This window comes from Sphaeroforma arctica (assembly GCF_001186125.1).
Source record: "Sphaeroforma arctica JP610 unplaced genomic scaffold supercont1.1024, whole genome shotgun sequence".
Taxonomy (NCBI): domain Eukaryota; class Ichthyosporea; order Ichthyophonida; genus Sphaeroforma; species Sphaeroforma arctica.
This window is the reverse complement of record NW_014039534.1, coordinates 6,293-18,307: the sequence shown is the minus strand read 5'-3', so window position 1 is coordinate 18,307 and position 12,015 is coordinate 6,293. Positions and strand designations below refer to the sequence as shown.

Genomic DNA, 12,015 nt, shown 5'->3' with positions numbered 1-12,015 from the left:
AAGACTATATAAGAAGACACACATACTATATATATACATATACATATATATATATATATATATATATATATATATATACCCGTAGCCCCTCATATAAACATTTGAATACAACAACACATAGATCCACGGGTCGATCATGCTGAATCGCTTCTCAACGCCCCTGAAACACGCAGAAACAGGGCGATAGATTCACTTAATGCTACATAGTTAGACGCTTTCTGTGCGTTTTCAAAGCAGTTCCATCTACGACTCTTGTCGGACTGAACGACATAGACTTCAATTGAGTTGAAAAGAACAGTAGGGATATTCAACGAAAATGCCCGTTTACACCATCTTGCAAAGCTCACTATATCAGTTTGTGCGTTTACATAATAGTAGCGTGTACCTCGCCATAAAAAGTAGTGCTCTTCTCCCTACCCCAGCACGATTGACATGCGACACACGTGAAGCACAACACACCTTATTTCGGAATGTCCCACCCACCCCTGTATCCTGCTCATACACCACTACTTCGTAGCCCTTCTCAAGCAGATACCTCGCAGCAACAAGTCCTGTTGGGCCAGCCCCAATAACACATGCGCGCACACAGACGCCCTCGCTTTTAGTGTCTAAACACATACTACCAGTATTTCCGCCGAGGTTCAAGTTGAACGAAGTGGTTGCGTTGATCTTTACTGTACAAAGTATTTACCCCGAAGTTGGACATTTACTGAAGAGGTCGCGACATAAGGTAAATATATTTATAACAGCGCAAGAAGTCAGGAAGGCTCATTTCTGTTCCGCTGCTCGGCCACCATCTTTTTGGGTCTCTCTTGATCCCAGTGTCCCGACATCATCTCGCAAGCAAAATACAAAAACAAAAAAACCCTTACGTTTAACGTTTACATTCACCATGGATTAGGTGCAGGTTTCCAGGCCACATAAATGTCAAACCGTTTACAATCCCAAAAAGAACAAAAAAAACACGGCTATGTTTACGGACAGGCAATTAAAATGACGGATCTGACGTGCTTGGGTTTCGAAAATTCTAGTATGTATTTACATAGTAGGGTTTGCTCGGGTCTGGAGAATTGTAGGGTTTGTTGAGTTTTGAGAATTGTAGGGTTAGGATAAGTTTTGAAAATCATAGCCTCCTGAGATAAAGGGACAAGGCACAGCCTTGTTCAATTTATTTAGAGGGCTATGGACAAGGGTTTATATGGGCACCCTACTTTATGGTTTGTACATACACACGAGTTTGAGTTTGGTAAACTTGTCACAGCACTCTGAAAATGTTCTAAGGCTTATGTACTCCTGTACGTCTTCGTTAAAAAAAAAGATATAAATATTCTTTTGCGACGAGAAGTTTTCACAACTAACATCACATACACAACATTCATCATACCAAGACTAGACCTCGACACTTGTTTAACTTATTAAAAAAACCCCCCATTTCTTCAATTCAGTGGCTCTCAAATCTATTTATTCCGAGGATGGCAACTTGTGAAGCGGTGTGCGATTTATTTTTCGCTTTTTAGAACTTCAGGCAGTGGCAGGTAAGGAGTGAGGCAGCGCTGCCGACTGACGGTACAAGAGCAGCACGGTTCCAAATACGGTGCACGATTCGCGGGACACCAATTCACGGTACATTATTCCGCGGTGTATTTCTAACGACACGTTCCAGCTTCAGTTCCCCGGCTGTGTCTAGTTTATTCTTCCGAGTCGCGCATGAAGATACCGAGCTGTTGAAGCAACGAAGTGATGTGTAAAAACACGAGTTAAAAAAGATCCGACACTGTGATTTACTAAGTACATCGGGTACGCTGAAATCGGATAATAGAAAGTGGTAGCTACTGCTCATCAACACTATAGGAAATTCAATATACACAAGGTAGCTTTGGAAATAACTACTTGTGTACAAGGCACGTGAACAGGCATTTTACGCAACGATAGATTATCTCCTTCAACTGACTTCTGGTCGAAATTCAAGTGCGGAGCCCAATCCATCGTTTTCATGAGTCGCTACTGAAGGAGTTATAATGCACATTTCACAGGAGATAAACTTATTCTCAATAACAACCGCAAGCCGGAAAATAATACGGAGTACTAAGCAATTCCTCCTCCAAATCTGAAAACAATGAAAGGTAGTAGCTATGCATAATATACGATTCGAATCGCACACCTACCTTGACAATCCAACTGCATCGACTGTCTTTCTGGCTGCGCGCGGCGACCTCATATTGTCCCTCGATAGGACGCCCATAACCAAAGTCCTGTGATGGGAAGCATTTCACATATGCATTGAGCATATTTGTCGACGAAAAACACATATAGAAGTGAAGCCAGCTTGTATGTTAAATATATACTACAGAGTGAAACACAATCTATTGATAGAGCTCATTTCAGTCACCCAAATTCATGATAGTGTGCGTATGACAAATTCCCATGTTCTTCACAAATATAAAAAGTAGCACACGGCACAATCACTTCACACCTAGAGCTAGAGTTAAGATTCCAGACTAATATCATTACAATGGTTAGTCCACAACGAATATCGTACACATGAAATACTGGTTGCATATGATATCTCCCGTAAAAGAGCACTTGGAGCCAAAGAACTTGAACCAAACTATATACCTTACTCGTGGAGGCCCACTTGCCCGTCTGGTTGTGCTTTAAGAAGACATTTTCGCCTCTGAGCCACTTGGTTTGGTTGTCACAGACCACTACCCACTCGTCACCTGCGCACAATAATAGCACAACGATTACAAGCCGCCCAGCGGACAACCATGCATTGTAATCCCGTTTGGACACAGCGCTAGTGAACTGAAAAAAACAACGTGCTCGGGAAGAATGTAAGATTGTCGAGTGCAAAGCTTGCTCTCGGAGAGATCGTATACTTCATCCCGTAGTCTTAGGGACCCTTATATTCTACAGGCTTGCGCCTACATGTTGCCTCTATTGGGGGCTGTACTTGATTTCGAATGTATACGGGTAGTATTTAGTTGTATACACGTAGATAATAAGAAAAATGAGGCAATTGCGGTCTGGCATGAGTAGCGCGGGTGAAAGCATACATGTTTGCCTTGCCCAGCGAAAACGAGAAATTTGGAGTCGGTTCTCAAAAACTAGTACACACAGTGCGCTATTGACGATCGTGGACTTCAGATCATTGCGCCTATGCCCACACATATTCACATGATAATCGGGATAGACGGTTGACTTTTGAAGCACTGAATACAATCAACAGCAAAAACATGTGCACATTTATTTTTGCGTTTTCTGAAAAACATTTGCAAAACTGAAAAACGCTATTGAAAGTTCCAGTAATATACAGATAAAAAAATCGGATGTATTCCGTATATGTATATCGAGAATGGTAGATAATATATATATATATATATATATACATACATACATACACATGCACATGCACATGCACACACACACACACACATATATATAAATACATAAAACTCCTATACGGAATATACATATATACATACATACGCCCTTTATAAATAGAATCGCACATGAAAGGTACAAAAAAATAATTAAATCAAAACTAAAAAAATAAAATAATACACACATACCCCTGGCACATACACACATATATATCTTCATGAAACGATAAGCAAATACGTTCATGCACCAAATTATATATATATAAACTTCTATATTTATATACATAGATACATATATATATATACACACACACGCACACACATATATATACAAGTATAGAAATAGGTATAGGTATAGATATATAGTAATGGAGCATGAATTCACGTGCACACGATTGCAGTGGTTTTAAATTTTAGAAATGAACTTATACCTATGGAAATGAAGACAAAAATATGTAATATAGCTATTATATATATATATATTTATATATTATATTTATAGATGTATGTATAGAAATATACAAATACATACACACACAATATATATACTAATTATATATATATGTATAAATATAGATACAGATACAGACACACACACATATTTATATATATAATGCATATACATATACATACACACACACACACATATATATATATATATATATATCATACACACGCACATATATAGATATGCAAACATATGAACATGTATGCGCTAGCATACACACACACATGAAAGTGTAAATACGCATACAATCCAGAAGCAGTTGTATCCCATGTGATCATACGCTTTCTGTCAAGGGAAATTAAATTGAGTTCTATACGATCTTTTTGAAAACAATTCATGCAACCAGGTCTTTCGTAGTCAACAACAGCACATCCCAACTTTTCATGCACATCCATCCACATACATACCTAGATCACCCTCTCCATCATTCCCATACGCACTAATCTCCTGCTGCCGCGACAGAGGTGATACGTGCAAGTGACTATGAAAGTTCTTATTCGTCTGTCCGTGTGTTAATCTAATTGTATCTCCACACATGACAGGCTTCCCAACGCTACACGGCTTCGTCTGTGTACCCCTGACTACCCACATGCTATTCACATCATCTTTATGTGGCACCGAGGTTACACTCTGTTGTTTACTACCTGTTCCGTAGCTTACTTCGTGCGAGTGCATGTACATTTTGGATTGCACATTCATAAGCTTAATCGAACTTCCACAAGTCACAGCCTGAAAACCATCACTGGCGGCCAATTGCACAGCACCGCTCAGGTGCATGTGTGCACATACGCACAATGCACCCACCAATGACTGTATAAGTGTCATATTTGCGTTCTACTTTATAAGCCTGTGTAAGTGTATGTAGTGCTTGCCTCAGTACTACGAATGTGGCGTCAGAGATTAATGAGTTGATGATTATAAAGTACACCGAAGTGGCTGAAAAATTCGCGCTATTTTCGTCGCAACCCAACCTAGTTACGGTTGTGTTTGTCAATATGTACATATTAAATGTGTAATTGTTTTTATAAAAGAAAAAAAAGAAAAAGAAAAAAAATACTTACGTTTAACGTTTATATCGTGATGGCCCTACGATTGTTGCTACAGGTGTATGTTCGGAGCCCTGAGGTTCAAAGTTTTCGAGACATTCCCTGGGATGTCTGTCTAATCGCATATTTATTTAGGTTGGTTTTGTCCCAGTCTTTTCTGAAGGAATAATAAGCGTTGGAGTCCAACGATAAGTTTGTAACGTTTTGAGGATAGCCGGCTGACACGATCTCCGATCATGTTTACATTCCAACACGTTTATTTGTTTATTTAATTTATTTTTATTTTCATAGCTACATCTGTCTGAGGTCTCTTGGCTACATCGATTATATATATATATACTATATATAATATATATATATATATGTATATATACTTGCGTATGTTCCTGTGCATTCATTGTATGAGAGGTCAATATCGCGAATAAATCAGGCCCGCTTGCTTTACTAACTATACAGTTGGAGAATATAAAGTACGAGCATGTCATCCAATTTGGGAGCCGCGATGCACTTCTTCCCCAACACACGCGTGCACGACGCGTACAGCTGGTGCTATAACACGACATGCAATACTTTCGGAAGCCTCAGAAGCGGCATATACGACCGAATTATCACATCTTTCACAACAATCTGGTACAAAAGTGTACTTGAGTGTGTAGACGACGATTCACATCTCCTTGATGTGGGCGTGGGGACGGGTGCTGCACTGGTTGCTAACGCCGACATTATAAAACGGAAGAGATTACACATTGTGGGCGTGGATTACGATGCTGCTTACATAGAGAGGTGCCAGCAGCTGATAGATATGCACGACTTAAAAAACCACATAGAGGCGGTGTGCTGTAGCTTTTACGACTACCCTGAAGCATCGTGCACGAAAGTCGCTGACGATGGGGTTGAACCACAGACGAACACGAATACTCTAGGGAACAGTGTCGATAGTGTTACATTCGATAATATCTACTTCTCTGGATCGTTCATGATCTTTCCGGATAAAGAAGCTGCCTTACGCAAAGCCGCCTCATTACTATCATCTCGCACGATGGGACGTATGTACTTCACGCAGACATTCGAGCTCTCACGTAATTGGCTGCTGGAGTGCATTAAGCCCAAGTTGAGCTACTGGACCACCATTGACTTTGGAGAAGTCACATATGTGAATGTGTTTGAAGACGTGTTAAACGGGGGGGATGTGGAGACGGTTAAAGTGGTACAGATTGACGATGGCAAGGCCGTGGTGGGCGTGCGCGAGTCTAGGCTTGTCGTGGCTAAGTGCAGAGACATGTGATGGAAGCTAGGATATGAAATGCGCACATCGGTGGACAAGTACGTGTTGGGTCACGTACGAGTATCGGTTCGAGGTTGTGCTACGGCTGGGGGATGTAGAGACGATTAAAGTAACATATATTGGCGATGAGAAAGTCGTGGTGGACGTGTGAGAGTCCAGGCTTTTCGTGGCTATGTCCAGGGGTGTGTACTGATGGAAGCTGGTATATGCAATGCGTTCATAAGCTTACTAGTACGTGTTGGGTTACGATGTGTTTTACTTCTACATAGTTAGGAAACTGAGCCAAGCCACGCATACACAAGCGAACAAACACGTGTCGGGACATGATATCCTGTGCCTTTGCAGAGAGAGAGTCCAGACCGATATGGCAAGGACAGCACATATTGTGTGTTATACAGTCAGCGTCAGTAGCTACGCTCAGTACCTTCGATACGCCTTACTGTGGATAGGTTTGAGGTGAGACATGCGAAGATTCTGACGACATACAAGTAGTAGGGTTCTAATTCACCAGACTATACGAGTATTAAATCACACGAGAGGTATTAAATCACACGAGACAAATTGATGGCTACAGACGCATACCCGCTGATAAACAGTCTTCCCCCCCACATGTTTCGTGATCTGCAACTGCTAACGTGTGCACATTCACTGCTAGGAACAGAAGTGTTTGTCACGATTCCAAATGCTCTGTTAGCACCCAGCGAGACGGCATACCTCGATCGCTGTTGTTGTATTTTATTTTCTCTAACGTCCTTCGATTGTTGCTAGTACTTCGGATCTCTAGATATCGGTACCACACCCATATACCTCCGTGATTACATGTACCGCTGGACGTATTCACTGACAATCCTTCTCAGACGTTTACCCCCCAACACACCTCAACTGAATGGGCTCGTTGATCGTGCACATAGAGAAGAATAGTGCGTATGGATGTCATATAGTACGTTGGCACGTTGTAAGAATGTGTCGGTACTACAAGTCGCATGCTGGAATAATCAGGTATTAGGTATGCGTATCTATGTATGTCTTTATATATGTATTAGTTTTATCTCGCGATTCTGTACCATCATCACACTATGCGTGCACTTATAATTTGCAAACCATAGCCTCCCACTGGTCTGAAACCGTGCTATAATGATATAATAACCTTCTATGGGAACAGGAAGAGCGTTTATGCGCGTATAGACTTCACAGAGCCATTGGCCTGTCACCATTGAATTCTTCAGCCACACACCTGCGGTTGATTCTGCCACACAAAATGTCTTATTTCGTCATACATTGACACTTATATTCCACCCCCACTCGCACCGTTACCTAGCAACAGCAGCGCCATCTCCATATCCTCGTACGGTGGGAGTGCCTTCTGCTCTAACGGTACGTGCTTGTCCTCAACCTCTAGACTGTGCAAATGCCACAGAAAACATGTGCCATGCACACAGTACCTATCGGATGCCTCGCCTAGCGTACACTCCCGTCCCTGGGCGTCTGGATCTGTCGTTGAGGGGGATGCATTGTACCTGTGTTCCCCCCCGTTCTCACCTTCACGTACAGAGGCGTATGGATGTGCTGCTGTGCGTAGTAAGTCATTCGTAGCAGCATACTTATTTGCAGGAGTGTCTGGTTGCACTCGCGTGCTCGACTGTGTATGCCCATCTGCACGCTCGTGGGCATCATTTCCCCACCCTGCCGTTCTGTTTGTATCAGCTCTCGACGCTAGTGGCATGTGTCGTGGCCTGCTCTTGACAGGCTTGGTGCAGTCACAGGTAATCTCAAACTCGGCCTGCGCCAGAGGCCCCTGGACACTAAGAGATCCATCCCTCCCGTCGCGGGTGTCTAGGCCCGGCGAAGGACTTCTGAACCCGAACACTGTATTTGGTAGTGGCCGTTGTGGGAGTTGTGAATTAGACCTTGCTTGGGCCAAGTCAGCACCCATACTCAGCCCTTCCGTGCTGGCCCAACGGGGGTAACCAGCTCCGATCTCTCGCCCCGGCTTATTTGATTCCCAATCGAATACTTTATCTCTAACCCCATCGTCGTCTGTCACATGCATACGCGCCAGCCCTCTCAGATTGAGACTGCTTATACTTTTCTCTGGTCGTGATATCCCTTGGCGGCTGTCTGCTCGTTCGTCTACATTTCTATATAGATCTGACATTGACCCGGAGCTTCGTAGAGACCCTCTGCCGCTACCTTCTTGAGACGACTTTGCATGCACGAACTTTGGCTGGTGCATTTGTGTTTCCCAATCGTCGTCGGCACTCCTCTGCACCACGTGCTCTCGTTTCTTCACCGTCATATGCACAAACCCAAACGGCGACACCTCACTCACGCCATTAAACACCGCATACACGTTGTAATCCACACGTTGCAGCAGAGGGATCCCCAACACTGTGCATGAGCGATACCCAAGGTCGTATGCGAGATGCAAATGTTTGAGACCCCTCGAGGTGGCTGCTTTGAAGCCATCGGCAGTGACCGGGCATGATCGGGCGAGTTGTATCTGTGTTGTAGTGTAAGTGATAATACGCACAGGCATTATACTTCACGAGTGTGTGTACGTAGGTATGCATTACAAATGTGTACCCATACAGAGATCGTTAACCAAGCAGAGCCTCAAGAAGAATTCCTTAGAAGATACAGAAAGCGCACAGAGGGCAGGGGCTGCATATGTATAGATCCATTCGTACTGTGCTCTACACCTTAAAAACAGTAAGAAACACATGCTTGTATGATTGCATATACATGAGAATATATACAGGGAAAGAAACTGACGTCCACATCCGAATGTAGTATTGTACAGGAAAGAATGACAAATAGACTCAAATTGACCTGTTTCTCTATCCTACAAAGTGAATGGAATGCAAGTAGAGAATTGAAGCAGGAACCGAAGGGTCGCCTACACAATGAAGATGGAATTGCAGTATTGAGAACATAACTCGAGGAGAGCACACAAGAAACAGAACGTGTCGCAGCTTGTACACAACGGAAGCAAGTGTGTATAACCATTGCAAAAGTACTGCATACTTCATTCTCATGACTCTCGCAGTATTGTCCATGATGACAGCCCAGATTCAGCATGTTCGCAATGCTCCACCCGTGAGATGTACACGCAGGGTGTGCACATTGCGTCCTCATCTGTCCACGCACATTACCGACACGAAGCAGCCACACGAGTAGGTAGAGCAACGTACAGGCGCTTGCCCACCATGTGGACGTTCGTGAGAACGTCCAACAGCAGTGGATCATGCAAGAGGAGAGGTATGGTTTACAACAGGTACTTTGATCCGTGCGTAGTAATAGTATTGAGGTGAATTTACGCACTTGAGGGAACTCGAACGTTGTATCTATATTTACGACATATGAGACAAAACTGCCGTTAAGAAATTTGTTATATGCCAGGGATTAGTATGGGGTTGCAGGTGAATAGAAGTTTGTTACATACCAGGGATATAGTATGGGTTTGCAGGTGAATAGAAGTTTGTTATACGCCAGGGATATAGTATGGGTTTGCAGGTGAATGAAAGTTTGTTATATGTCAGGGATATAGTATGGGTTTGCAGGTGAATAGAAGTTTGTTACATACCAGGGATTTAGTATGGGTTTGCAGGTGAATAGAAGTTTGTTATATGCCAGGGATATAGTATGGGTTTGAAGGTGAATAGAAGTTTGTTATATGCCAGGGATATAGTATGGGTTTACGGGTGAATGCCTGGTCACAAAACGCACGTGATGGGAACCGAAAATGGCTATTGAACAAGCATATAGGCAGGAGCATAAAATAAAATAAAAATCTGCGGAAAGTTAGAAGCAACTCCACGTGCGGTATGGTGACAAAAATGAAGCTACTAATGGAATGTACGATCACAAACTGCTGAAAGGGAGCGATGAAAACTGCAATTGCCGACTCACATTTGAGCTTTCGCTACTGTCAAGTAAGAGCCAACCGCATGCAACAGCTCTGAATTTATCATTTAAGACTGCATATTGCTTTTCTATGCAGGTCGACGAATACTTCTCAAATTCCACTTACCACATGTCCAGTGTCTGTTCGCTTAATCCGCACAAATGTTCGACTGGCCTCTGCCGTGCTGTGTGCAGTATTGTTCCTCTTCTCCACCCTTCTTAACGGGGTGTTCTCAACCGTCTTCGGTGTGTGCCCAGAACTTTTCCTATCACGAGTCATGTCTCTGGTAGTGGTATGGGTAGACGGTGAGTCGGCTGTTTCTCTGCCACCCGAATCACAGTTGAGCGGGTATATATTCGGTGTGGATTGATGCTGGGTGTGTGACGGCATATCTGAAGGTTGCAGGTGTGAAAAGTTCGGAACCAGTGCGTGCGTGTCTAGTAAGGACACGGGAATGTCGTAGACCGAATGCCTTCTCCGATGCAGTGATGGCGAGGAGCGTGCATGCGTGTGAGTCACGTCTTGCTTACACACGTCTTGCTTACACAAGAGCGAGTAGACCTCCTCATCGACATCCAGCTCTAAGACCTGCTATATGGTACGGAAAGCGTGGTAGGTGTTACCTGCGGTTTTCATACACTAGTTGTTCTCGTTGGAAGATTTTGCACGAATAATGTACCCGAGGCAGGAAAACTGGGATACACAAACGATAAAGAGCCTGATAGGAAGCTAGGACAACGAGGTGTGTTCGAGTGATTTCAATTAAGAAGCTTCAGACCATGATTCTGAACCATGTTTCGCCTCGAAGCTACTTACAACACATAAATTCTTTTTTGTTAGAGCATAAAATGACTAACACGCATGTGAGATGCCCTTGGCAACCTCCAGTCCACACACTACTGCGATACGAAGCTGCAAATCCTGGTACCTACATTTTTAACTCGATCAGAACCAATTAAGCCAGATGGTATCCTCGCAGAATTCTTCTTGACTCTGTCATGAATACCACTCCCAGTAGTTGTAGAGCTAAAGTTGTGCGATGGCAATGCCCCCAGCTCATCATTGCTACCATCACGCATACTCTCTGACAGATGTTGCGGGATTGCGAGCTGTTCCGTTTCTGAGTTTGAGCTGTTTTTCATCTCCCCGATAGTCAATCTACAATGTTATGTGGTAAACCGTCAGCAATGTTCGCACATGGATATTTTTTTTATAGTATCTCGTAGAAAAATGTTAAACTTTTGATATACAGCGTATGTGTCCCAGTCACATGGATGGTAGAAAGCACACCACACAATCTGCTGACCTGCTCCGCAAAAACCTTTCTCCATAGTATACAGTCACACGTTAAAAACATAGATCACAGCCCTAATCGACTTGCAGTACGAAAAGGCTTCTCCTTTAAACCCTTCGCAGTTTCACACAAGTGCAACGCACTTAAACCATTCACTGTATAGAGATGCTAGCTTGGTGTTGCCCTCATCTTCTCAACACCACACTCACCTTGTCAGTAGGCGAACAGCGCTGTCGATGTGCGATCTAATGAAGTTGGAAGCGCCCGAGACACTTTCGCCTGTGTGCGAAATAATAGAGTCCACCCCGTGCGGTACCCTGTCGCTCTTTTGAGATCCAGCTTGCACGTTCGTCGAACTAAGGGAACGAAAACAGTGATATCTATATATAAGCCTACGTACGAACATTATATCCTAATTCCATATCTCTGTATGGGGTGTGGTGCATTGAGTGATTTTGTTTCGGAAGCATTGGTGCTCTAGCGATCGAGAGATACAGGTCATTTTGCAACACAATGTGCAAGGCGACGAATATGGTGCACAAAGGTGTGCACGACACTATATATATATATATATATATAATAATATATACATATG

General features: G+C 43.2%; 4 protein-coding genes across 4 annotated transcripts in view; 1 reads left to right on the top strand and 3 right to left on the bottom strand.

Moving 5' to 3' along the window:
- The window catches only part of SARC_09719 (hypothetical protein), a 5,060-nt gene extending 4,362 nt beyond the window's left edge, over positions 1–698 (bottom strand). Inside the window, exon 1 of the mRNA XM_014296261.1 lies at positions 460–698. Coding sequence (XP_014151736.1) covers positions 460–618 — 159 coding nt within the window. The 5' untranslated portion in view covers positions 619–698. The remainder of the gene's footprint in view (positions 1–459) is intronic.
- A 729-nt stretch (positions 699–1,427) lies between these two features.
- Positions 1,428–4,770, bottom strand: SARC_09718 (hypothetical protein). Its single transcript, XM_014296260.1, has 4 exons — positions 4,299–4,770; positions 2,617–2,720; positions 2,166–2,252; positions 1,428–1,721 (listed from the first exon to the last, which is right to left on the bottom strand). Exons 1-4 carry the CDS (start codon positions 4,714–4,716, stop codon positions 1,689–1,691), a joined length of 642 nt encoding a protein of 213 aa, XP_014151735.1. The 5' UTR covers positions 4,717–4,770; the 3' UTR covers positions 1,428–1,688.
- A 516-nt stretch (positions 4,771–5,286) lies between these two features.
- Positions 5,287–6,778, top strand: SARC_09717 (hypothetical protein). The gene has a single exon (XM_014296259.1). The coding sequence runs from the start codon at positions 5,416–5,418 to the stop codon at positions 6,220–6,222; it is 807 nt and encodes a 268-aa protein (XP_014151734.1). The 5' UTR covers positions 5,287–5,415; the 3' UTR covers positions 6,223–6,778.
- Positions 6,779–7,246: 468 nt separating this feature from the next.
- Positions 7,247–12,015, bottom strand: part of SARC_09716 (hypothetical protein) — a gene marked incomplete at its 5' end in the record, with an annotated part of 6,122 nt that continues 1,353 nt past the window's right edge. The window contains 4 exons of the mRNA XM_014296258.1: positions 7,247–8,722; positions 10,253–10,714; positions 11,059–11,284; positions 11,630–11,776. Of these exons, the coding sequence (XP_014151733.1) occupies positions 7,508–8,722; positions 10,253–10,714; positions 11,059–11,284; positions 11,630–11,776 (2,050 nt within the window). The 3' untranslated portion in view covers positions 7,247–7,507. The remainder of the gene's footprint in view (positions 8,723–10,252; positions 10,715–11,058; positions 11,285–11,629; positions 11,777–12,015) is intronic.

What these genes read in the sequence shown, in the direction of transcription:
- SARC_09718 (XM_014296260.1), bottom strand. Translation starts at nt 4,716, where the DNA reads ATGACACTTATACAGTCATTGGTGGGTGCATTGTGCGTATGTGCACAC. An exon ending in AGTGGGCCTCCACGAGTAAG is followed by an intron (nt 2,253 to 2,616) that starts GTATATAGTTTG and finishes TTCCCATCACAG; the next exon opens with GACTTTGGTTATGGGCGTCC. An exon ending in GATGCAGTTGGATTGTCAAG is followed by an intron (nt 1,722 to 2,165) that starts GTAGGTGTGCGA and finishes TTGCTTCAACAG; the next exon opens with CTCGGTATCTTCATGCGCGA.
- SARC_09717 (XM_014296259.1), top strand. Translation starts at nt 5,416, where the DNA reads ATGTCATCCAATTTGGGAGCCGCGATGCACTTCTTCCCCAACACACGC.